The sequence below is a fragment of the Choloepus didactylus genome, chromosome 1 (assembly GCF_015220235.1).
Source record: "Choloepus didactylus isolate mChoDid1 chromosome 1, mChoDid1.pri, whole genome shotgun sequence".
Lineage (NCBI taxonomy): Eukaryota > Metazoa > Chordata > Mammalia > Pilosa > Megalonychidae > Choloepus > Choloepus didactylus.
In genome coordinates, this window is record NC_051307.1 from 200,900,893 (window position 1) to 200,927,522 (window position 26,630).

Consider the following 26,630-nt stretch of genomic DNA (forward strand, 5'->3'; position numbering starts at 1 on the left):
CTTTGGTATTGGTGTATGGTCCCTGGGATTTCCAATTGGGTCCCTCTTCCATGCCATGCCCTTCTAGGGCCTCTGCTGAGGGAAGGTTGTGCTATGTCACAAGTGTGCGCCGTCCCTCAGGGGAAGATCTGGGCTCCTGGGCCATGTAGGTGCGTTCCCAGCCTGCTGTAAGAATGGCTGTATGGGGCGTATTAATTTCCCCCTTTTCGCACAGCTCCACCTTCCCAGCTCCGGGACAATTAGCTATGGGTGTATGAAAGGCTATCATCCATGCCTGATATTGAGGTGTGTGTGCATGTTGTTGGAAACACTTCCTGTCACACTGAGATTTTTGGCTCGGTTCTGGGCTGTAACTCTGGCACCAGGCAGGAGCGTTCCCAGCCCGTTGGAAAGATGGCTGCAAGGGGCATGGTTTTTTTCCCCGTTTGGCTCTCCTCTGCCTGCCTCGCTCCGAGACAGTTAGCAGCGGGTGTGTGAAAGGCTATCTTCCATGCCAGATATTGAGGCATTCATGCAGCCCGTTCCTGCTGCGCTTCACTGTGTGATTCTTGCTGCAGCTGCTTTTGGGTTTTTTGTTGTTTTTTTTTTTTAAAGAACTAGTCTGCCTCCAAACGCCAATTCTCGGTTTCCCTACACCGCAGCATGGCTGCTGGATATTCAGTGGCTTACTCACTCATGTCAGAATGCAGACTCCCAGTTTCACCCATTTCATGTCCCTGTGGTTTTAGCAGACCTTGTCCAGCTGGGGCATTGCTGGAACTGGTGTCCCGGGTCACTTTCTGGCTTTTATCTAGTATTTTTCATGGAAGTGTTTTTTGCTCTGTCTCTTCTAGCCGCCATCTTAGGTTCTCCCCTCAGTCACATTTTGTTCTCAAAAATGTATTCTTAATGCAAGTTAGAGCAAATTATGAATCAAAGAAATTTTTGTGGAAAGAAATCAATATCTACATTTCTCTCTTATAAAAACTTATTGTATGTTCCTCATTCAGAGCATGGGTCGCCATTTTGGCTCCAGAGGTTAAGTTTCATTGCCCTCCTCAGAAGATGACTACACTCTTCTTTGTCCAGAAGCTGTTCCTATTTCCCACACCAGAGGGTAAGTCCCCACAGAAGCTAAGTTCCCACTGTTCACCCCAGAACTTAAGTCCACAATTACCCCTATGGAGTCTAAGACCATTGACTGGTACCTAAAACTGGACATTGGATGTGAATTTTGGACCTAGACTGGGACCTTGGTCTTAGAAATGGACATGGATATGGGCATTGGATATGAACTTTGACTTAATATTTGTCCTAGAATTAGAACTAGACTTTGGTCCTGGAATTTGAAGTTGAAATGTACCTCAGAATTGGACCCAAATCTTGACTTGGAACAGGACCTTGTACTTGGAACTTGGACCTGGAGATAATCTGAACTTTGAAACTGACTTTAGATTTTTAAATCTTTTACCTGGATTTGGACTTTCGACCTGAATTTGGACATTGGAACTGGAAAGTAGATCTTGGACCTGGATTTTGAACCTGGATGTTTACCTTGACATAGCACCTTGAAGTTGGACTTTGCACTTGTATCTAGACTAAACCTGGACCTTGATGTGTACCGAAATCTGTACCTAGGATTTGGGTTTTTGACCTGGTTTTGATCTGAAGATTGTACCAGACCTTAGACAATGACCTCAGACCCAGTTCTCAGACCTTGACTCTGAACTTCAAACTTGGACCTGGATCTTGAATCTGGTCATCAGGTCTTGACCCAGGATTTGTCAAAAATCTTGGACTTGACCCAAGAACTAGTTTTTGGCTATTGATCTGGATGTCAGGCCTGGACCTTGGAACTGGAACTTGGACTTAGACCTAGACTTGAACTTTGGACCTCAGCACTGGACTTGGGTCTTGGATCTGCACCTGGCACTTGGACCTAGTCCTTGATGTTTGACCTGGATCTTGCACCTGAATTCTTTAGATCTTTGGACTTGACCTTAGATCTGTACTTGTTCCTGGACATGGATCTTAAAACTGGATTTTGGACTTTGCTGGATTTGGATCATAGAATTAGAACTTGAAACTTAGATCTAGACATTGGAGCTGGACTGGACCTTGGACCTTGGCACTGGATGTGAACCTTGAATCAACCTGAGAACTGGACTTGGTTGTAGATGTTTGGCCTGGATTGTGGACTTGGATTGTCCAGTTCTTTGGACCTGGACTTGGAATTAGAACCTGAACCGTGGCCCTGGACTTTGGTCTTGTATTTGTCCTAGGCTTTGGATCTAACATGACCTTAGACCTGGACCTTGAACTTCAGCACAGTGCTTGGACCTGGGCCTGGACATGGTCTTGGCTGTTCGGCCTTGGATCTGGACCTTGGACCTACAACTCAGACATGAACTTGAGCATGACCTTGAACTTGAAACTTGGATCTGGACCTTGATCTTGGAGTAGACCATGGACTTGGATCTTAAACCTGGCCTTGGACCTGGAAAATGACCTGATTCTGGACATTGAACCTGGACCTCAGCCATGGATTTGACCAGGACCTTGGTCACCTGTAATTGGTCTTTGCACTTGGCTTGGACTTGAACTTGGACCATGGACCTGGACCTCTGTACTGGACATGGACTTTGGATATGGACATTAGTCTGATTAGAAGTCTAAAGTACAGATCCAAGGTCCAAGTTCATATTGGGTCCAGACCCATTTCAAAGGTTTAGGTGCAAGGCCCAGGTCCAAGGTCCAGGTCCAGTTCCAGTGCTAATGTGCATGCCCAAGTTCTAGGTCCAAGTCTGAAGTCTACATCCAAAATCCAAATTTGAGGTCCATTTTCAAGGTTCAGGTACAAGGCCTAAGTCCACATTTAATGGATGGGTCATGTCCAGGTCGAAGTCAGATGTTGAAGTCTAAGGTCCAGGTCCAGGTCCCAAGTTTAAGGTCAGGTCCAAGGAACTGGAACGGATCCAGGTCCAAGATCTAAGCCTAGGCCCAAGATCCAGGTGAAGGTCCAAGGTCCAAGGTTCAAGTTGAGGTGAGATTTCACTATAAATCCTGAACCATGATCTATGTCCAAGATTGAGGGCCAGTCCCAAGTCCATCTCCAATGTCATGTGGACATTATGGCAACATCCCCCTTGCCTGTAGGGGACACAGAGTGCTTTCCAGGCTTGGTTGTTGGTGAGATCTCCTTATCTGTGTCCCACAGCTGCTTCAGTGTTTCTGGGAAGAGAAGTGGAGTCTCAGGCGACAAAGAGACTTTTTGGGCCAAGCTTCCTTCTTTGGCTCTGTCCCGCCTGTCAGTTTTGCTCATTTGCCCGGGGATCTACCGATGGTAGAAGGAAATGTCAAGCCCTTTAGGGCTTTCCTGGCTGGATATGTGTTGTGGCAGGATCTCCCCTGCCTGATGGAAAAAAGAGCACTTCTCTGAGTGGGCTGCTTGTCATGGCTGGTTCTTCCAGGCCATTCTCCTGACCTCCCAGTGTCTCCTGGGGAAGGAAAGGAGTCTCAGATCAGCAGGATGCTTGTGGTGGTGGTATCCAGCTGCTCCATGTCTCTGGGCATGGGAGGGAAGTCTGAGGCCTGGGGCACTTGTTTTGGTTTCTCTTGCTGGTGCCACTGGACCACCTTGGAATCTCTCCACACGTGGGAGGGGTCTCAGGCCTGCTGGGGAAGAAAAGTGCTTTCCCTAGTTGCTTATTGTTAGCAGGGCTCCTGATAAGCAGGGCTCCTAATTGGTTTCCCTTGCAGGTTGTGCTGGGCTCTTCTGTTGGGTGGAGGGATGGAAGATGTTCTATAGCTATGTTTTTCCTGTATTCCTGGGGTTCCCAAATCAGTCTGTATCTTATCTCTTTTCAGAGTACTCTTTGGTTGCTTCTTGCATTATTTTCAGGGTTATAGTGGTACTTAGCAGAGAGAAGGAGAGAGAAATGGGCTATACCATCTTGTATGGACCTGAAGTTGCTGCTGTTCTAGGCTGCTCTTCTGAGAGTTTTACCGTAAAGATGAGCAGAGAAATGGGACAGTGGCATGAAGGAGAAGCAATGTGAAGATATATTTGTTTTTATTATTACCTTTTTAACTTAGAAAAACTGTAGCATGTTTGTATGCTCTAGTACAGGGGGGACTACTGATGATGCAGGAGTGTTAGGAAATAATTGCTGGAGCAATGCCTTGGGTAGGTGGGAGGAGATAGAATTTCATGTATACTTTGGGGTGGTTTTAAATAAGGGGGAAGAAGGTTTACCTAAGTAAAAAGAGGGAAGCAGACAGAGTACCTGAGCACAGATGCAGGCATGTGGCTTGATGTGGTCGTGGGAGCTTCTCTTTAGGTTTTTTCTACTATCTTTGTGAACTAGGAATCAAGGTCATCAGCTGGAAAATAAGGATGGGGGAAGAAGTGTAGGCAATTTGAAGAGGGGGAGAATATGTGACTATATGAAATCGTACTGTCTTAGATTACCAGGGCTGCTGTAAGAAACCACCATAGACTAGTTGACTTAAAAAACAGGAATTTATTGGAGTTTTGGAGCCTAGAAATCCAAAATCAAGTTGTCAGCAGAATCATGTTTTTTCTGAAAGTCTGTAGCATTGCTGGCAAATCCATAACTCAATCTCTGCCTCTATCACATGGCCATCTCTCTCCCAGTCTGTCTCTACTCCTGACTGTGTCCAAATTTCCTCTGCTCATAAGGACTCCAGTTACATTTGATTAAGGCCCACCCTGATTCAGTTTGGCCTCACCTTACCTAATAACATCCTCAAAGATCCTGTTTACAAATGGGTTCACATCCACAGGACCAGGGATTAGGGCTTGAACATGTCTTTGTGAGGGATGTGATTCAATCCGTATCAGTTAGATAGGAGTGTGGGTAAGGGAAGGACTAGATTTGGAAGAAATGGGAGTGGGATGTAGAAGGAGACTGTGATTTAATAGAAGGGTTTAAAGGATTTAGAGGTGGAGGAATTCTAAGTGATGTCAAAGACCAGAGGATGGACAGTTCATTACTATTTACAAAGCAACAAATAGACATCTAATACTGTACTTCGCAACAGGGATAAAGGAAAAAGAAAATAGTCCTTGCTTCTCTTAAAACTTTCATTTTAAGGGGAAAGCCAGAGTTTAAAAAAGTAGGAATACCAATCTTGACTTATTACAATTGTGATATATGATATGAAGGGCAGTGCATTGTATGATAAAAAGAATAACTGGGAGAACCTAATTGGACTGAGGGGTGCGGGAAACTGTATTTAAGCAGGAACCCGAAAGGCAAACAGGAGTGAGCCAGGCAGGACGATGAGCGACAGCATGGACAAAGACCCTGGAATGCCCACCCGAGCTTGAACAGAGGGAGCCTGTGATTGTTGCGCCAGGACAATGAAGAGGTGATGCGGGGAATTTTGGTCTTTATTCAAGTGCAGTGAAGGGGTTTTAAACAGGGCCATGACCTGAAAAGATGCTTTTTTTTTTTTTTTTTTAAATAACACTTTGACTACTGTGTGGAGAATGGATTGGTGGGGAGCAAGAGTGGAAAAGAGGCGCGATGAGTTGCGAGATATGCGATCTGCCAAGAGATGATGGTGTCCTGGACCAGGGTGGAGCAGTGCATGTGGAAAGAAGCAGGCAGACCTGGGAGCTATTTAAGAGAGAGTCGCCAGGACGCAGTGTTTCCTTCCCACTTTTTCTGTGGCCTCTGCCACCCTTCCTCCTCACACCTGACTCACGGATGCCTCCACCTAGTCTCCACCCGAAAATCCATGAGAAAAGATGAATGTTTTAAGCCTCTGAAATTTGGAGTGGCTTGTTTTACAGCACTATTATAGCAGTAGGTAACTAAATGCACACCAAGAACAAGTATAACAAAGCAATATATGCGTAAGGTTGTTCAATATGGCATTATTTGCAATAGCAAAATTTGGAGACCATCTAAATGCTTGTTATTGAATAGACTATGGTATTCCCACACAATGGAGCATTATGCAGCTGTAAAACACACAGAATAAAGAAATCTTTATAAATCAATAAAGGAATGATTTCTAAGTTATATCGTTGGGTTAAAGAAAAGCAAGGTGCAAAAGAGTTTATTATATATATGTTGCTTTTTTTGTGAGAAAGAAGAAACACACTCACAATTATTTTTTTTCAAAATATTTTCTTTTAATTAAATTCAGTTTTATTGAAATATATTCACATACCATAGAGTCATCCATGGTGTACAATCCACTGTTCACAGTACTATCATATAGTTATGCATTCATCACCACAATATATTTCTGAACATTTTCCTTACATCAGAAAGAATTAGAATAAGAATAAAAAAAAAAGTAAAAAGAACATCCAAATCATCCCCCCTCCCATCCTATTTTTCATTTAGTTTTTCTCCCCATTTTCTACTGATTCATCCATACACTAGATAAAGGGAGTGTGATCCACAAGGTTTCCACAGTCACACTGTAACCCCTTGGAATCTGCATTGTTATACAGCCATCTACAGGAGTCCAGACTACTGGGTTGGAGTTTGATAGTTTCAGGTATTTACTTCTAGCTATTCCAATACATTAAAACCTAAGAGTTGTTATCTATATAGTGCATAAGAATGTCCACCATAGTGACCTCTCGACTCCATTTGAAATCTCTCAGCCACTGAAACTTTATTTCGTTTCATTTTGCATCCCCCTTTTGGTCAAGAAGATATTCTCAATGCCACGATGCCAGGTCCAGATTCATCCCCAGGAGTCATACCCTGTGTTGCCAGGGAGATTTACACGCCGGGAGTCGGGTCCCACGTAGCGGGGAGGGCAGTGAGTTCACCTGCCGAGGTGGCTCAGTTAGAAGGAGTGGGCCACATCAGAGCAACAAAGAAGTACTCAGGGAGAGACTCTTAGACACAATATGTGCAAGTTTAGCCTCTCCTTTGCAGTAACAAGCTTCCTAAGGGCAAGTCCCATGATAGAGGGCTCAGCACATCAAACCACAAGTCCTAATGTTTGTGACAACATCAGCATCAGTCCAGGTGAGGAAGTTCAACACCTCCGCACTTTCCCCCAGCTCCTCAGGGAGGCCCTGTAAATATATTTTTATTCCCTGCACAGATTACTTTGGGATGACATACTTATTTTTGCAAAAAGAAGCACAAGAAGAATTAACCAGAATAAAATTGATTTTCTGCAGGGAGTGAGTGTTACAGGATGCAAATGAAAGGGAAGGGAATGGGACTTCTTTTTTTATAGTTCAGAGTTTTGAACCATGTTAGTGTTTTATATATTCAAAATAAATGAACTTAAATAAACAAAGAGGGGAAAACTAAATTTGAAAGTAGATATAAATTAAACTAATTGAATATCAAATTGAAAACCACAATCAGAAGGAAAAAAATAATCTAAATGGGTTTTGAAAATAGTACTCTGACCATTCACCCTCTGTGGATCTATTGTAGGGACAAAAAGAACTGCAAAGAAATCTTAAACTTTTCATAGGAGGTTTGTTGTTGGTAGTGTTATGGGCATAGCAATTATTTTTTTTTTTATGCTAACATTTTATGTACCACAAAATGCACAAATCTTAAGTGCACCACTGAATGACTTTTGACAAATGCATTCATACACCCATGCAACCATCACCCAGATCAAGAGAAGGGACATTTCCATCATCTAAAAATGTTCCCCTGTGTCCCTTTCCAGTCAGTTTCCCCCCACTCTACATGAAGGGAGTCATTATTCAGATTTGTATCACCATGGATACAATGTGTCTCTTTTGTACATAATGAATCTGGCTTCTTTTGCTCAGGGTATTTTTGAGAATTGGCCAAGTAGTTCATTCTTTTCTATTACTAACTAGAATTCCTTTATTGAACATAGAAATTTATCCAATTCTGCTATTGATGGACATCTGAGTTTCCGGTTTTGGCTTATTATTAGTAAAGCTGCCACAGATATTCTTGTAGAAGTCTTTTGGTGGACATACACACTCTTTTCTGTTGGATACATACTTAGGAGTGGAATTGCTGGATCAGATGTTTAGCTTTTGTGGATATTACCAATTTATACCCCTATAGCAAAGTCTGAAAGTTCCAGTTGCCCACATTTTCAGTGACACTTAGTATTGTTAGTCTTTGTAATTTTTGCCATGCTGGTGGATGTGTAGTGCTATGCCAATTGGTTTTAATTTGCATCTGTATGATGACTATTGGGCTGTTTTGTCCATTTCACCTAACTTTTCAAACTATGGGCATTAAATCTTACATAATAATCCTCTTGTGACTCTTTAATGTCTTTGGGATCAGAAATGATATTCCCCCTTTTCCTTCCTGGTCAGAGTTATTGGGCCTTATCTCTTTTATTCTTAGTCTTACCAGGGAAACGGAGTGTTTATAGATTGTGTATAAATTGTTTTCAAGGTCTCCTGTTTTCCTGACTTCCTGTCACTCTTCCTGCTTGCCTCCCTCCTTCCCTTGCAGTTAATTCATCTGAAAAGCCATTAGCTTGGTCCAAGCAAGGTAGAGGTTTGCAGCCCAGGATGGGGTGTCAGAACTTGAGCAAGGTGAGAAGGCTGCCCCTGTGGAAGCAGTGGCAGAAGTGGTGGCCCACCACAGCAAGGTGCCTGCTTGCGGGCTGCAGTGGTGACCTAATGTGAGATCCTGGGTGGACTGAGGGCACCTGTGCAGGGGAGCCACAGTAGCAGCCCAGCACGGCTGTTGGAGCCTGAGAGGGGTGATAGCTAGGCTTGGGTTGTCAGAATGCCCTGAATCTGGGGGTTGAGGAATAGCTGTGGCAGATGGGTTTGCGATGTTAAAGCCTGAGCAAGGTGAGGGCATCCATGTGTCCCAGCCATGTGGCACTGAAGCCCAGGAGGGTAAAGGAGGAATCCACACGTGAGAAGAGGCAATGGTAGTTAGATGCAGGTTGTCAAAGCCTGAGGAGGGTGAGGAAGGTGAGGAGGGCATCCATGAAGGGAGCAGTGACAACTTGGCCCAGGGTGTCAGAGCCTGAACAGGATGAGGGGGGTTTGTATGCAGGGGCAGCAGTGATCTGGAGTGGGGTGTCAAAACGTGAACAGGTGAGGAGGGCACCCACATTGGAAGGGGGCAATGATGGGATTCATTGGTTACATAGAGGGGATTTGATCAAATAAATAAATACATTGAGGATAATGGGAGCCAGATTTCTGTTAGAGAAGAATTATAAATATGGATGGGGGAAAAGTAGAATAAACCCTGTGGAGCTGGAGGTGAACTTATGTTTTCCAATGTACAGAAATAGATGTAAATATATGTATATTTGTATCTATGTACATACATGTATTCCCTAGCTCTGTCCACTGAGAGGACCTGGGAGTAGTGGCATCCCAATAGCAATGAGCATCCCAGCACCCAGATCTTGGCTTCTAAAGTGATACATAGTTCTTTGGAGAAATGGCTGATTCTAGAACTGGGACAGGGAAATAAATACAAGATGATCCTAGAACATCTTGTACTAGAAAGTAATGAAGTAATAAAAAAAATGATGGAGACATAGCTAAAGGACCCAGGAGTTAGATTAAAGGAGCTCCCAGGGACCAAGTTGGGCACATTTTTGTTGAGAGGCAATTCTCTGTGTATCTCTCACCTCTCAAGTCTCTGCATATCTTGTGAGCACAAGCATTGGCAACTTTTGTTCCAAACTATCTTTTTAAAGATTTTGTCCAGCAGATGGCCCTAAAAGAGATAATATATCCCTCCAGATCAGATGGCAGATTTGTTTGCTGACTAATTTAATAAAGATAATGTCTCCTTTCAGGCTGAAAGTTGGGTAGGTTTGCTTGAAGTCCTATTATTAAAATTGGCTTACTTGATGAACACTACAAATATAAATAAGTTCTTCCATGAACTACTACAAATGTACAACACTGTACAGAGTTAATAATAGAGTGGTATATGGGGAAAAATTACCTATTGCAAGGTACAGACTATAGTTAACAGTACTACCTTAATATTCTTTCATCAGCAGTAACAGGTATACACCAGTTCTAGGAGTCAATAGTAGGGGGAGATAAGGGATATGGGGTGTTTGGGGTATTTTTTCTGTGTGTCTATCTAATATTTTCTTATTGGAGCAATGGAAATGTTTAAAAATTGAGTGTGATGACAATTGCACAACTGAGGATTATAGTGTGAGACAGTGTATACTTCTGAGTTTTTCTCGATGAAATCTGCAGATTCAAAAAATAAATAATAAATCAACTTCTTAAAAAAAAAAAAAAAAGCTGGTTTACTAACATTGTTTGCTTTGATGCAAACCCACTGCATTTACCTGGGCCTGCCTCTATGTTTCCCCTGTAGGAATGGGGGGGGGCAAGAGGAATCAGTGCAAACATGCTGCCTGCTATGCCATGAGTAATCATCTCTGACCTAAGAATCTTGGGTCTTCTGTCAGTGTCCATGAAACTGTCTCCTTAACTCAGTGAGGTTGCTGAAAGTTCTACTCAGCTTTTCAACCTCTCAGCTACCTCTCAGCAGATACCTTTGGGGAAAGATAGCCCCCAATTCCAGGGTTCACTTCTCTGAGTTTCCTTCTTGTCCTGGATCTGGATCCTGTAATTCTTCACTACCTTGTTAGCCACCCGATGCTATAAAATAAACATTATTTCTATTTTCTCTATTCTCTGTGAAGGTTGGCCCAAATTTCTGGTCCACCATTATTGAAAGTGAAAGGGGATCTACCTGGAGGATAAAGAGAATTTTTTTACTCTGAGATTTCAGGGCTACCAAAAAGAGAGAAATATACATGCACTGAGATAGAATAGTCAGGAGCTCAATTCTCCATTAGCTAGGAAGCATCACAGACTTCTTGGGCCACACCCAGACCAAACTGACCCATGTAGATCTGAAAATGAACAGGCCTTCTGTCTCTCCACATCCCACCTATTAACACCCTGTTTGACCTCGAGGCTTAGTTCCAGAGCTACATCTTCTATAACACATTCCCATCCCCCATCCCCCCATCTATCATGCTCCTCACTCAGCCAAATAAAGATTTCTCTCCTCTGTTCTCTCACAGACATTATACCTCTATTAAGGTGTTTATTCATCCTCACCAAGTATTATACTTGACTGACTACCCATCTTAATAACTAGCAACTTGATGACCAAATCATGTCTTCATTATCTTTGTATTTTTCAGAATTTACTAAAACAAATATTTGGACAAGCCAAAAAAGGAGATTAAGCAAGAAGCAAGAGAAGCAAGAAGAAAACTAAGATGTGTGGGTCAGGAAAGTCAAGAATGTTTCTGGGGGATGAAGAAGTGTTGAATGCTGTTGAGGAATCCATACTGAAGAAGCCTCAAAAGTGCCCTCTAAATGGGGTGCCATGGAGCTAACTGTGACCTTGGCAGGAGCAGCTTCTCTAGAGTGGTAGGTGTGTAAGCCAGACAGACTGGAGTGGGCTGGTGAGAAAATGGGGATTAAGCCTGCGAGTATAGGCAACTGACATGGGCTTGGCTGTGTAGATAAGGGGAATATGAGGTTAAAACGATTCTGAAAGATGAGAGATACCAAAATGTGGCTGAATTCAAAGGGAGAAGGACTCCGTGGAGAAAAGTAAAAGATGCAATAGAGACTAGATAACTAAAAGAGCAAGGTCTCAGAGAAGAGATGAGATCTAGAGCACATGTGGAAAGACTGGCTTGGATGGGAAGCAGGACCCTTCCTATGTTGTAATGGGAAGGAAGAGGAAGAAAATGGGTGCATTTGCAGATACATGCATAGATTTAGATGTGGGAAGAGTCTGTAAGAATCAAAGACATTTCACACTAAACCAAGAGATAGTACAACAGCAGACATCAGCCCATGATCTTTAGCTGATCAGCCTCCATATAAAGTGACTTCCCATAACAACATTTTTTCAAGGCTCCTCATAACTCCCATTGTGCTACACTGTCATAGTAATGAAATCCAATAATTGGTACCTACTGGTATCCATGCCCTTGTACAGTCCCCTCCCACATGGACTCTGGGTTTGGCCATGTGACTTGCTTTGGCCGGTGACATATCAGCAAACATGACACAAGCAGAAACTTGATAAGCTTATGAATTGGGGGCTGCCCTATTGGAGCCCTGAAATAACTTGCAGTGAAGCAGCTCAGGATGAAAGATCATGTGGACCCACCAGGTGAACGCAGCCACTTGGGAGTCCAGGTGAAATCAGCAGAACTACCCAGAGCAGAAGAATCATCCAGCCGACTCACAGAACAAATCCTTGTTGTTTTAAGCCACTAAATTTTGAGATGGATTTGTTATGCAGCAATAGGTAACTATTATATGCTACATGGGAGACATGGCTACCTTTAATGTCTTTATGCAAATCAGAAAAAAATGAATCAAAAAACATGCCCTCACTGGGTAGACACACCTTGTTCAAATTAAAGGTGCCCTGTCCTCCAGGACATGGCCCTGTGCCAAAGTGCACAGCACGGATCTGAGCCTGCACTTAGCTCCTTCCCTAGCTATCTTTATGCATTATTGTAAACTGCACATTTGTGTTTGTATGTGCGCACACATGCCTACATGGAGATTCCTACACAATAGCACAGACCAGAAACCTGGCTTTAGGTAGGTTTCATTATTCCAAGTAAGGATAGAGAGAAAGCTTTGAGTGCTCCCAGCTTTGAGGATTCAGTAGAACACTGACTTTTATTGAGAAATATAGGCCAAATGCTGCTTATATAGTCACCACACTTTCAGGGGATTTACATCCCTGGCAAGTCATTTAGGCAAGCTCCTTCTTGAAGAAGGATGGACAGTTCCCAACAAGAGTCTAAAAGCTGTAGTTGTCCATGATGCTTCTGAACCAGCCATGAACATTCCAGAGAAAAGGTAGAGAACTAGATTCTGGAGGCAGCGGCAGTGATGAGCTAGGCCTGCAGGGAGGTAGCAGAGATGGCACCATGAGCCCAGGCTTCCCTGGTCCTAGGAAAATGTTTTAGACCAGAGGTCTGAGAGAGAAGGTGTGCAATATCACCAGTCTTCACAGACCGACAGGCCTGCATCAGGCTGGTCCTGCGCCTTCTGTTCTGGCTGCACAGTGGATACCTCCCTTTGGACTGTAGCACACAGGGCCACTGCGCAACTGGGGCTCCTCCTCCTCATACCAGCGCTGCTCACTGAAGTCAGGGAAGAAGGCTGCAATCTCTCTACTGGCTGAAACCACAGAGTCTGTAAGAAGAGGTAAGACTGAGAAGGTGTTTTCACACTGAGTGCAGGGTGGAGGCACGAGTTTTGTCATATTCAGGTTCAGACAGCTTTGCTAAGATAAGCCTCTACTTCTGCCTGTCCTGGGAACTATAAAGAAAGGCCATAGGCCATACCTGCTGAGATGAACAAAAAGGGCCAGAAACACAAGTGAGAATAAAGCTTACTGGGGAACTAGGCTCTCAGCCCCACCACAGAGCCCACCCACTAACTCCCAACTGAGGCAGGCTCACCTGAGCCATGGGTGGTGTTGCGGGTATCGGTGAGGCCAAAACTCCCACGAATTGAATCTGGGGCCATATGGCGTGCTCGAAACACTCTGGTGGGCCCCATCAGTGTCCTCCAGAGCTGGATAGCATCCTTGTGGGCAAGGATGTAGGCTCGGATTGGCCCGCTGTGAATGAGAGGGGCACATGTCAGGAAACTGGCCATCTGGTCTAGGAGGGCATGTTGTGAGCAGGGCATGAATAAAGGCACATCATACATCCTGAGAGTTCCCTCGCCTTTCCAGATGAGTGCCAATGTATAAGAAAGATCACAGAGATCAGCATAGCTGCTAGGCTGCACTGAACAATACTCTTCCACAGCGACTGGACCAGTAACCACCATGAGAAGGTGGCCACTAGGTCATCGTCAGCTCAGAGTCCCAAGCCCATGTATCTTCAGACATGACATTGAGTACAAGTATAAAGAGCAGGGGATGAAGTTAATAATTCTATTTGGGGGGCCAGCAAAGAGGTATGTCTCAGTGGATAAAGATGATGGGACCAAAATTAGAAGTACCTGGCCATGAACTCCACCAGCCGCTGATAGAAAAATCGCCCTGCAAAGAGAGTACTTTCATCAAGACACTGGTGCCCAAGAGAACTTTTATACTTCTACCTCCTTACCTAGAATAATGAAAACTATTACTGAGAAAAGAACAAGGACCTTGGAGTTTTCCACACCTGGGTCATAATCCAGGCTCTGCCACTTACAACCTGTGCAGTTTGGGTAAGTCATTATATCTGTGCACTGAGAATATAGTAATACCTACCTCATAGGATTGTTGGGAGACTTAAAATAATGAGCATTATCTTATCTGACAAAGAGCAAACACTCACTAAATGTTAACTACTGATACTAATATGAGGACAGGAAATTAAATTTTGGGGGGCAGTATTAGATAGAACTCTGGTAGAAAATATGTTTTCAAAACAACTAATAATCATGAAAAGTCTGGGTATAAACTAAAATTTTAGAAGACTGGCTGAAATCTTACATAGTTTGCAGGTCAGAGAGAACCTGCCCTGTGTGTTCCAGGTAAAAAAGTCTGTCTTGCTCAATTCTCAGTAAAGAGAAACCTCTCATTCAGAGGACTGCTGGTCCTACCTTCATGTTCTTGGTAAAACTTCTGGCAGTCTTCCTTTCTCCACAGTAGTTCTCTCATTCGTACAATAAGGAACTTGTTGCTCAGAATCTTCTGATGAACAGCCTGTATAAACATCACCCCAAAGATAAATGTCAGTCAAAGGGACCATTTGAGTGAACAGGAGACCCAGCCTAACAAAAAGAACTCTGGGAACTCCTTGGAGCCCAGGACTTGAGGATCTGCCCCAATGGTGAGGCAGAAGAGAAAGAAGATTGGGTGAGGTGAAGACCTCCAGTCATGCAGCCAGTGTGTGAGCCCCAAGTGCAAGGGGACAGAAGTGCTGTCTCTGCCCCTCCATTCCTGCAGCCCCCTAAGCTCAAGTCCACAGGACCCACTATAAAAGTCTCTTTTCGAGTCAACTTGAGTTGTCCTGCCTCATGTTTCTCCCACTCTATCCATACCATCAGACTTGATAAATTTAAAACATCATAATTTACGTGTCACACTCTGGTCAGAAGCTTTTTGGGTGCTCCTTTTATTCATGGAATAAAGTGCAGTCACTTTAGCACAGTGTTGAAGGCTACATTTTCCTTCTCCTCCACCACTTCTAGTTCTCTGGTCCCACCATCCCAGCTGCCTGTGGCTCTCAGACCCTCCACACACATTCCTGTCTCAGCATCTCCCTTCTGTGGAACACCCATCCTCCTCCTGTGTGCTATCCAAAGTTCACCCCTCCTTTGAGGGTCGGCTGAGTCACACCACTTCCAGGCCACCACTCCTGAATGCTTTGGTCTTCCTCTGCACAGCAGCAGCCTTACTTCTCTGTGTTGCTCAGTTAGCACTTATCAAGCTATGGTATGCAGAATCCTAAAATGACCACCCACTATTCCCTGCCTAATCTCCAGGGCTGTGAATAGGATGTGATATCATGTTCTTGATTATGTGATGTTACACAGCAAAAGGGGTTTTGCAGATGTAATTAAGGTTATTATTGATTTTGAGTTAATCAAAAGAGAAATTATCCAGGTGGGCCTAATCAATCACGAGTCCTTTAAAAGCAGAGAGTTCTCTCTATTTAGGGTAGAAGAGGAAGGCAGGGAGATTCAAAGCACAAGAGGGATTCAGTGTGCTATTGCTGCCTTGAAGATGGAGGGGGATATGTGGAGAAATATAGGCGGTCTCTAAAAACTCAGAGTGGCCTCCACATACTAGTCGGCAAGCCAATGGGGACCTCAGTTCCACAACTGCCAGGGACTTAATTCTGCCAACAACCTGAATCAGCTGAGAAGTGGATTTCTCCCTAGAGACTCTAGATAAGGGCCCAGCCAGCCAGCAGCTCGATTTGGATCTTGTGAGACCTTAAGGAGAGAATCCAGCTGAGCCTACTGGACCTCTAAACTATAGAAATGTGAAATGATAAATGGGTGTTTTAAGCTGTTAAGTTTGTGGCAATTTGTTATGTAGCAATAAAAAACTAATTCATACACAGAGTTTTGAGATTTGGTCTTTTTTAACATTGTATTGGAACATTTCTCATTTTATGTCTGTCCCAATTCTCCAATAGATTTTAAATCTCCGTAGGCTCAGGTTCCATGGTTCCTAGCTTTACCTCCACAGCATCTAGCATAGGACTATGCACTCGGTTGCTATGAGTGGCCCTATGGCACCTAAAATGCTAGCAATCCCCAGGGCATATGGTAGAGGGTTAGGATTCTTTCTTACCTCCAGAATCAGTGGGTGAGCGACTGCATCCGGTTTAATCAGAGCTAGAGTAAGCTGGAGAGCCTGAGGGCTTCTCAAGATTGAGGCCATCTCCTGCCATTGAGAGCTGGATTAGGGACCTGCCAGTGCTGTACTCCCAACCCTCCCTACTCTGGGGTCGTGCAGCCTTGCAAACCAGTCTTCTCACTCCTGACACTCATAAAGTTCTTGACACTTACACAGGAAGGCTGTACATATAGTTTTATTTAATTGCCCATTTGGTCTCATAGGATTTAGAGAAGGGGGTGATAAAGGGGACATTCAGGTCTCCCTATGGAGCACATAATCTAGTTTGTTTAACTATAAGCCAAAGAGGGAATTACCCATTTGAGAGAAAAATCAGTTTAAACAATATTTGTTTCCACCAATACTCCCTACCCTTCCTTTCTTTTATGTTTATGGAGGATTTACAATTTACACTCCCCAACCGGCTATTCACAGGGTACAAGGATTGATTCCGTTCTTAAGTCCCCCTATCCCATCAATTTTACAATCGGAAGTTTGATGGGTAGGAATTGGGATGTTGCCAGGATACCAAAGCCTGCTGGATACATACTATTTCTTACCTAATATTACAGATAGATCAGGATCTCCCCTGCCCAAATCAAACCCTTTTAATACTCAGCCATCTGCAACAACAAAGTTTAAAGACATGGGATTTCAAGGTGAGGGACTGGTCTTAACCATTTTATGTATGAGGTAGCTAGGAGAGTGTTTGGCACAAAGGCGCTCAATCAATTTTGTTTACTAAATGAACCTATATAATTTTGTTCTATCCATCTTTGTATTCCTAGTATCTATCATGGTGTAAGAACTCAATAAATAATTGTGGAAATAAAATAACAGAAAAGTATTCTATAAACAGGACTTTGAGATATCTTCCAGTTGTGGGATTCTACTTACATGTAAGAAATTGATCACTTCTGTAGGGGTAAGGATTAGTCTCGAAAGATTATCTGGTGGATCCCCTAAATCTACCATGAAGATTCATGGTAGATTTAGGGAGAAGGCTTCCATGAACATGTGCAGGGACAGAGTCTGGACAACACTCTCATTTCTCTTAGCCTGAAGGTACCTGGCAATCCTGTTCAAGATGATGCCAGGGTCTGGCCCACATGAGGAAGCTATGCAAGGTCTCTTCTACTCATATTCTTTCCACGGCTTTCAGCTTGGTCCTCCATTCGAACCACAAAGCCAAGCCCAATTTAACCAGTACAAAATCAGCCAACCCACTCTTCCTAACATCCCAGGGGGTGAGTAAGCCAGGAGGAAGTATAATTCTTGCCAGATATCTAGGGACCCAACTTTGACACCTCCTGTCCCTCACCCTCCACACCAACACTATCACTAAGTCCTGGCAATTTAACTTTCCCTCTCAATTGCTACCACCCCAGTCTAAGACATGGTTGGCCTGTCCCTCTTTACACTCTGCTCTCCACACAATAGCCAGAGACTATTATGTAAATATAGTAATTTCCCTCCTTAACCCTTGGAAGTGTACTCTGTTCTCAGGACAAAACCCAAATCCTTATTATGGCCTACCAGGGTTTTCATGATCTGGTCCCTGAGAATCTGCCTCTCCATCATCATCTGGAAACATGCACTCCTTAGCCTTCTTTTGCTCCAGCCTCATGGGCCTTTCAGTCCCCAAAGACTTTCTGGCCTGACAGCCTCTGTGTGGGGAGTTTTTGCAGTCCAGAATGTGCTTCCCTTGGTTACCTCCCACTCATACACCAGATCTAAGTTCACTTCCCCTGTTATATCTCCTCACAGCTCCTTGCATTTTTCTTCAGTTTCTAATTTTATAGCTACAGTTACTTGATTTATATGTCCCTCCACTAGAGGGTCGGCTCCATGAAAGTAGGGGTCTGTTTTGCTCACCATCTTATCCTCAGCATATATGCGGAGTGCCTAGGACACAGCTGGCTCTCAACAGTATTTGTTGAATGATTCAACGAATTAAACTGAACCAGATATTCCAAGGCCAGGCTGCTAGGGACTCTCCACGGGAGGATACGCGGTCTGTGGAGAAAGGACATGGTTCCTTTCCTAATGCCCACTAAATTATGGCTGCCCTTGCTGTTACGGCTGAGTCGAAAAACCTGCTGAACTTAAAGCGTCACTCCATCACACAATTATAAACTTTAGAAGTTGCCTGGTCATTTGCTCCCCACACCTGAGGCGCCCACCCGTTCGCATACCCGAGGCCGGCAGCCAAGCCCTGTCCTCCCACCCGAGACTCGGACCCGCCACCCCCTCAATTCCACTTCCGCCTCCAGAACGCCCAAGCTTACGGCTTCAGTTCCTGACCCGGCCCCCACCCCTTCCCTAGGTTAGCCGCGCGACCGTGTCCCTCATCCCCGCGTCCCAAGCCCACCCCGGACTCCAGGTTATTGAGAGCCCCGACACAACCATAGACTGACTTCGGATTCACTTGGTCCTCTCGCTGCGGCGCCTGCGCGGCTCAAGAGGGGCCCTTCAGGCACTCGGCCGGTCAGCCCACCTTGGGGTCCTCGCACGGTTGCCTAGCAGCTGCGAGGCCGCGCACTCTGGAAGCTGAACCGGGAGATAAGGAAATCCCGGTAGGAGGCCAGGCTGGCTGCCGTGTCCGGATCGAGGCGGGGACAGCCTGCAACCTACAGGGGAAGGGCCGACTTGCCGGTGGTCCTTGTCTCTCTCTAGCACTCGCACGGGACCATATGAGAGGATGAATCCGTACTGGGCGGTTGGGCTCAGCTTGTGGGAATCCTAGGGTGACTTGGGCGCCTGGAGGCGGGAAGGAGGGCCAGGCTGTGGGACTGGCGCGGCTGTGGGAGGCTGGACGGACAGAGGAAGGGATGGGCAGTCAATTAAATGTTGGCAAATCTTTTCATACAAATGCTTAATTCGTTTGGTTATTTAGTCACCTTAGTAATACAATATATTTATACTCGGGGAGTGGAATAAACATCGGACAAAAAATGCAACTCTATAATAAACTCATTATTAATAACTTTTATGCCCTCTTAGCAGTAAGAACTATTATTCTTGAACTTCAAGCATTTTATTTTATTTTGGGGCACAGCTTCTATCATGTGATGATTTGGAGACTAACTGGACACAATAAAATTATGTTTTTAACGTTAATCCATCGCTGTGTGTGTGTGTGTGTGTGTGTGTGTGGACCTATTTTAAGTAGAATCTTTTGGTGAGTATGATCTTAAGATGTGACCCACCTCATTCAGGGTGGGTCTTGATCCTCTTACTGTAGTCCTTTATAAGAGAGTGAAGTTAAGCAGAAGTTGAGAGAGAAAGCCACAGAAACAGGAAACCCCTGAAGCGAGAAACTGAAAGCAACGAAATTTGGCAGAGAAGGGAGATAACCAGCAGATGGTGCTATGTTCCTTGCCATGAGACAGAAGAGCCCAGGATTTCAGGCATTCTGTCTTCAGGAAGAAGGAATCATTTTGATGATGCCTTAATTTGGACATTTTCCTGGCTTTAGAACTGTAAGATTTAAAATAATTCTCCATTTTAAAAGCCAACCCATTTGTGGTATATTGAATTTTGGCAGCTTTAACAGACTGGAACACATAGTATTACGGGAATCAAAGAATACAAACAACAAAAATCTTTTCTTAAGGACCATTTCCATTCCTTATTTGAAATATAATCAAAGCAATGAAACTACACAATTTCCACATAAAAATACACATTAGTAAAATAACTCCTCCAAGTAGTGTTGCACACAAGCTACATTTCTATCCTAACTATTGTAATCATTATGAGCAGGGATTTTCCAGAATGCAGCAGCAGCACTAGATTGAGCTGTTACTACATAGCAGGAAAAAAAAAAAAATCAGCTGCAAACATATGAACTGGGGTCATAGCTGCAAGTTTTAAAGAGTCTTTAAACAAACCAGATTTGTTAGGAGGTAAGTAGAAAAACCAGTGTTTGAGTTGCATTATCAGATATGCAGAGTTGAAACATTCTTGGTAAAAGAATATGGAAGAAGGATCTATGCTGTACATTCAGCAAAACACTTTTATGTACAGAAGCCTAAATATCTTAGGAAATTTAGATTACTGATGACAATCACTAAATCAATTTTGGTTTCTTACAAGTATTAAAAACCTGTCCTTGGTCTCAGATGCATTCCAGCTAGATAAAGTATTCAGGAACCCCATAGAATAAAAAACACGAATTACATTTGTGCACCCTTATCTCCTATTCTTAGGTTTAATATTGTCTTATTAGTTAGTACATATTCTGGCCTCAGCATTTTTGATACCAGAGTTTTCATACTTAGGAAATTATAGTTGAGTAGGATTAGAAAAAAAAATTGTTTTTGAAGCTGTGTGAAGGTTTATTCTCCCTTTTATTACTTTTCATCATTGAAAATTTCTCTGGAAACCAAAAGAAAAAAAGCTTCACAAGGTACATGAGGATGGATCTCTTTTCAAGTTGCATAAGATTTAAATGTGGCTAGTGAGGTTTAACCTCAGTCCTTGATTTCATCTTATTATAGCTGATAACTTTAAAAAGTAAAATAGGAAGGGTGATAAGTTTAAAAAGTAAAATAGGAAGTAAAACACAAAAATATCTGAACACACCATAAATACATCCTTAACACAAAGTAAGGGCATAATATACTCTGCAGCATAATTTTTACTATATTTCTTAGCTCTAGCTCTTTGACTCAGAAATTGGAGACTGTCTTTTCATTAAGTTGTGATTCCCTCCTCTTTCTCCAGATTAGGGAGTTTAAAAAAGCTTAATTTATACAAGTTATTATCAAATTAAATTTTCATTTACACATAATTTAAGTGTTTATAATGTTCCCAATATTGTAGCTTATATTGTATATGGTTTTTGAAAATAAAATGACTATTCTAACATAATCTTTTGTTATGTAAAAATATTCTACATACATGCATACCATCAAAATAATCTTTTTTGTTGAGAAATTTCCTAGCACATTAACTAAACAAATTGTCAGCAACTATATCAGTTCTAAGATAATGGGGTACCACTTAGTTTTCAATTTCTGCAACTACTAATCTTATAAATTTAAAATTGTTATAAAAACCCAGGTTCTAAAAACTGCATTTTGGAAATGCTTTTTTGTTGATATGTTTATGGTGGCAACACAAGATCATGAAAAGAATGTATGTGATATAAAAATTAGTATAAAATGAGCCACATGATACATAAATGTGAAAAGCATCTTCTCATTTTGACTTCAAATGCAGATTTCTGTCCCCTTTAAATTGTATCAAATCTCAGGAGAACATCTAGGTAACTGGAATAAACAGACAGATTCCGTACATTCAACAGACTAGTCAAAACGAAGGCTTAATCATAACCCACAATGAGTGTAGGGCAAATGTAGGAAAGACAGTAATGCATTTTTTCCCTTCTTTTTTAAACAGTATATGTTGTGGGTCTTTTACCCACAAGCTCCATTTTCTAATACCCAAACAAAATGGGTTTGGCATGTCACTTAAAATAATTCAGCATGATCAGTTTTTAAAGAAACACACATACGTTAAAAACAAACCAGTCTGCCCTAACAGTTTGCACTCATGCTAATGAGATTTTAATCTTTTTAGGGGTCATGATCAAAATCCAAAATGTGGAACAATCCTCGGAAAAACTGCAATGTAAAATGAGTTCAATTTAGGTATCATCAATGTCTTCATCATCTCCAGTGTTATCAGACTGGGTTTTGTCATCATCACTAGTATCAAAATTATCTGTTTCATTCATTTTAACATGTTCTGGAAGCTCATCTGTATTGTATTTTAAAATTATATCAGCTTTGTTATCCTGGTGGTCTTGTAGTCCAACCAAATATAATATCTTAAGTATTTATCCAACCCTTTTGTCTCTTTTTCCCTGTGTGATATAACCTCTTTACACCATCAAAACACATTGCTTCTAATAGTCCATTTCCCAACATTTTGATTACCTGAGCATACGCTTGTCCATCCACTTTGAATACTGGCTCTCATTTTTTCAGATTCATTCTCATTCTTACCTCCAAGTCTATTTTTACCTCATTAACCTTTATTTTTAGGCACCGCAGTGACTGTGAACTCTCTGACTCCTTTTCAGGTGGTGCAGCTGCAGCGACTCCTCCGAGAGGGGCAAAGGGCAATGCGTGAGAGCTCACAGGATGAAGCAGACATGCGAGGCCAGGTCCCATGAGCAGGTGAGCCTCAGGACCGCTGCCTCTTTTCTCGTACCCTCTTTAAGAGCAGTCAGATCTCAATGCATTTCTTTAACACACAGGCACACATTGCTAGAGCCACATCCTATGAGTACCAACTTGGGGAAATTTAAAACACAGAAAGTGGCTTAATGCACCTAAATCTCAAAGCTTTTGTTTTCACTTAGGGAGGTGTGCTTAGGCCTGGCATAGCTGAGCCAGAATCCCTGTAATAATTTAAATATTTTTGGGAAAGGTGGTCAGGAAACATCCCTGTGGTTGTATGACAGTGGAAGTTTCTTGCTCAGTTAAGAAGCCCGGTTAGAGAGAAGGGGCCTCTAGTGGGCCCCTGCCAAGGCTACTCTTTGCTAAGCTACGGGAAAACAGGTGGGGAAGAAATGAGCCTCCGGGGCCATTCACCTGTGTCCTGTTTTCCAAGATGTCACCCTTTCTCATAAGAAAATTGCTCTCTTCCTTTTTCATTTTTTTCACTGCTCTTCATCTAATGGAGCAGATTTCTAAAACCTCTGCTGTTTCTCCTGGACTTACTGAACATATTTGTCTTTTCATGACGGTATTCCAAGCACAGGCCTTTTCTATTGCCTTCTTAATCTCTGTGGCTGAAATAATTTCAGAGTGCTTTTCCTACTTCAGTCTAAGGAGATAATATATTCTCTTTGTACTGAGAGCTCTGTTTCTTTGTTATAAACCTATCACACTTTTACAACTGAAACTGCATTGTAGATCTCAGAAGTATAAAACTATGGTCAGAATTTATTAAATTGACAATCAGACCAATAGGTGGGTAATGATCTTAATATGTGGAAAAAAATGTATGAGTCCCTCCAATTTTGTCCTTTGCTCTTGAGTGTTGCTGAGAACAACATAACAAGGGATTGAATCTGGGATAGTCCTTCCATGCTGTTGATCAGGCTGGGACTAACAGTATAAAACTAGGAGCTTATACACTTATGTCCCTTAGCCTTATGTGGAACTTGATTGTGGTTTAAAGCCCTGGCCTGTAGAATTAGCTAAAAAACGTAGTAACAAGTAATTGTTTTTCCCCTGATGTCTAAAAGGCCTGTAGAAGGAAGGACTCACTGAGACCCCCTCCACTGCTTGGGATCTGCAGATGCCCCACAAGGGAAGGCAGTGTGTCTGTGCTAAGGCCAAGGCCAGTGTTGGTTTGGTTAAGGGTCAGACTGTAATCGGCTGTGCTCTATGGGCCAGACCTTAGCCTTTCCATACTAAAACCACACGTACTTGCATAAGGACAGAATTTGCTGAACCATGTAACCGGCATTTGGCTAAGACACTTAATTCATCCCTTTCCTGTATATAAAATCAGACTACTGGAGTTATTTATAAGCAGAGTGAAAGTGAGTCAGAGAGAGAGAGAAAGCCTTGGAAAGAGGCTGGAAGTCATCAGAACCCAGAGGAAAAAGAATACACCTCCATGTGCATCGCCATGTGACAGAGAAGTCAAGGACCAAGGATCACTCACAGCCAGACCCAGAATGTCACAGTCTTTGGGGAGAAAGCATAGTCCACTGATGCCTTGATTTTGGACTTTTTCTGGCCTCAAAACCATGAGTCAATAAATTTCCATTATTTAAGCTAACCCATTGTATGGTACTTATTTTAGCAGCTGGGAAACCAAGACAGTGACCAACTTGAAATGCCTCAAGTCCTGACCTGCAATACCCTCAATTTATACCTGATGTTGTGATCCTTACATTTTCACCTTGTCTCTCGTTTTTAGGTTCTCTGTAAAATCATAAGATCCTAACACTTCTTTGAAGGAAATTTATCCCCTACCCATGCCAAGAGGCAGAGCCTACTACTATAAAAATTCCAACACAGAAGAGCAGAACTGTGGGCAACTGGCTCCCAAAATAAGGGAAGGAAGAAGGGACAGAGCTACGCTTGCTTGACTGTGACTGTCTCCATGAAGCTTTAGCCAGGTCCCTTCTTTCCTCCCTGGGGACAAGAGGTATAGCAAGCATTCCTTATGGAACGAGGTGTTTAAGAATAATTTTTTGCATCTTTATCTTATAACCTGGTCATGAAGATCATTAAATTCATAGTTATAACTGTTTTTTTTTCTGAGTTCTAGCTTTAGAAAAAAATTCTGGTGAGCCAACATATTTAAGGCATAAGACTAGGAAATTAAACAAATATAGAGATGTATTTTGAGTTTCTCCGTCTTTACATTTACATGAGCATCTAATATAGCAATATTGCTTCTAAAAGACAATTACAATAACAGCTATTCCATTAGATTTTAAGAGACCTTTTAATCTCATGAATTCCCTTCAGAGGTAGTCAAGGTATATCAGTTTGCTCAAAATTTTTGTATTTATGAAGTGGAAAAATTCTATTGACTCTGACAAGAGGCTGAATTTTTGGTAGAAACATGTGCTTTTACCTATATCCTAGTTTGCTAATGCCGCAGAATGCAAAACACCAGAGATGGATAGGCTTTTATAAAACAGGGGTTTATTTCACTACACAGTTACAGTCTTAAGGCCACAAAGCGTCCAAGGTAACACATCAGCAATTGGGTACCTTCACCGAAGGATGGTGAAAACCTCTGCTAGCTAGGAAGGCAGCCGGGGTCCGCTCCAAAGCTCTGGCCTCAAAACGGCTTTCTCCCAGGACGTTCCTCTCTAGCAAGCTTGCTCCTCAAAATGCCACTCACAGCTGCACTCACTTCCCTCTCTTTGAGTCAGCTCACTTAAGGCCACAAAGCGTCCAAGGTAACACCTCAGCAATCAGGTACCTTCACTGGAGGATGGCCAATGGTGTCTGGAAAACCTCTGTTAGCTGGGAAGGCAGCCGGCGTCTGCTCCAAAGCTCCAGCCTCAAAACGGCTTTCTCCCAGGATGTTCCTCTCTAGCAAGCTTGCTCCTCTTCAAAACATCACTCCCAGCTGCACTCAGTTTTTCTCTCTTTGAGTCAGCTCATTTATATAGCTCCACTGATCAAGGCCCACCCTGAATGGGCGGGGCCACGCCTCCATGGGAACATCTCATCAAAATCATCACTCACAGCTGGGTGGGGCACACTCCAAGCAAATCCAACCATCACCAAAACGTCTGCCCCCACAAGACTACAAAGATAATGGCATTTGGGGGACACAATACATTCAAACTGGCACATTCCACCCCCTGGACCCCAAAATGACATTATCTTTCCAAATACAAAATACATCCATCCCACAACAACATCACAGAAACTTACATCATCTCAGTAACAATAGTCAAGTACAAAATCCCATCAAAATCAATTTAGGCGTGGTCAGTCCCAAGGCACAATTCCCCTCTAGCTTTGGATCTGTGGAGTTAGAAGAAGTTATATGCTTCCAACATACAAAGGAGGGACATTCATAGGATAAACATTTCCATTGCCATAAGGAGAAACAGTAAGGAAAACAGGGTTAACAGGAGCAAAACAGTTCCTAAAACCCGCAGGACAAACTCCATTAGATTTCAAAGTCGGAGAGTCATTAACAGAATGATGTTGCATCCGTGGGGCTTGAGAGAGCAGGAGCCTAACCCTTCTTGAGGGCCTTTGTGGCAGCCCTTTTCTCTCCAAATGCTTGGGTGAGTGCTCCAAGATTTCCACACATTGGGGAGACCACCTTCTCAGCCCCACCCTCCTCAAACATCGGGGCAGCTCCCGGATTCCCTTCCATCTCCGGGGCACACGCTCAACTCCTTCAGAACAGTGTGGTGGCAGCCAGGCTCTCCCCAATTCCCTGGAAATGTGCTCCACCCTCTTTGGGACCTGAGGTGGCAAAACTCTTCCAGAGCATCGAGGCGGAAGGCCCGCCCTCGACCTCCAGGGCAAACTCACCCTTCCCATGCATGTGGGCTGCTCCGCTCTCCCAGCCGGAGACCTCCTGACTCCAGACCTCAACCTCCATGGCTCTGTCTTTGAAGAGATTTTTCCTTTAATTTTTTCCTTGTCTGCCTCCTCCAGTCCAGACCGGCAATGGCTCTGTCTATAAAGATCTCACAAAAATTCTGTTGGCTTTGCATGAAACATACAGGGGTCAAAGCCATTAGACAATAGGACTTTCCACAAATCCTTTCTGGATAATTCCATCTCC

General features: G+C 43.1%; 1 protein-coding gene and 2 pseudogenes across 8 annotated transcripts; 1 reads left to right on the forward strand and 2 right to left on the reverse strand.

Moving 5' to 3' along the window:
- LOC119526761 overlaps positions 1-16,049 on the forward strand; it is a 66,474-nt pseudogene extending 50,425 nt beyond the window's left edge.
- Positions 12,479-18,805, reverse strand: LOC119544605 (nucleoside diphosphate kinase 6). Of its 8 annotated transcripts, none has more exons than XM_037850095.1 (6): positions 18,749-18,754; positions 16,287-16,379; positions 14,585-14,687; positions 13,997-14,036; positions 13,447-13,607; positions 13,011-13,177 (listed from the first exon to the last, which is right to left on the reverse strand). In XM_037850095.1, exons 2-6 carry the CDS (start codon positions 16,374-16,376, stop codon positions 13,011-13,013), a joined length of 561 nt encoding a protein of 186 aa, XP_037706023.1. In that variant the 5' UTR covers positions 16,377-16,379; positions 18,749-18,754. The 8 variants fall into 8 exon arrangements, with proteins under 8 accessions (XP_037705991.1, XP_037706023.1, XP_037706011.1 ...); XM_037850083.1 differs by lacking the exon at positions 18,749-18,754 and adding an exon at positions 18,703-18,729; XM_037850076.1 differs by lacking the exon at positions 18,749-18,754 and adding an exon at positions 18,207-18,456 and having other exon boundaries at positions 16,287-16,954.
- A 3,179-nt stretch (positions 18,806-21,984) lies between these two features.
- Positions 21,985-23,819, reverse strand: LOC119526774 (annotated as a pseudogene).
- Between the last annotated feature and the right edge of the window lie 2,811 nt (positions 23,820-26,630).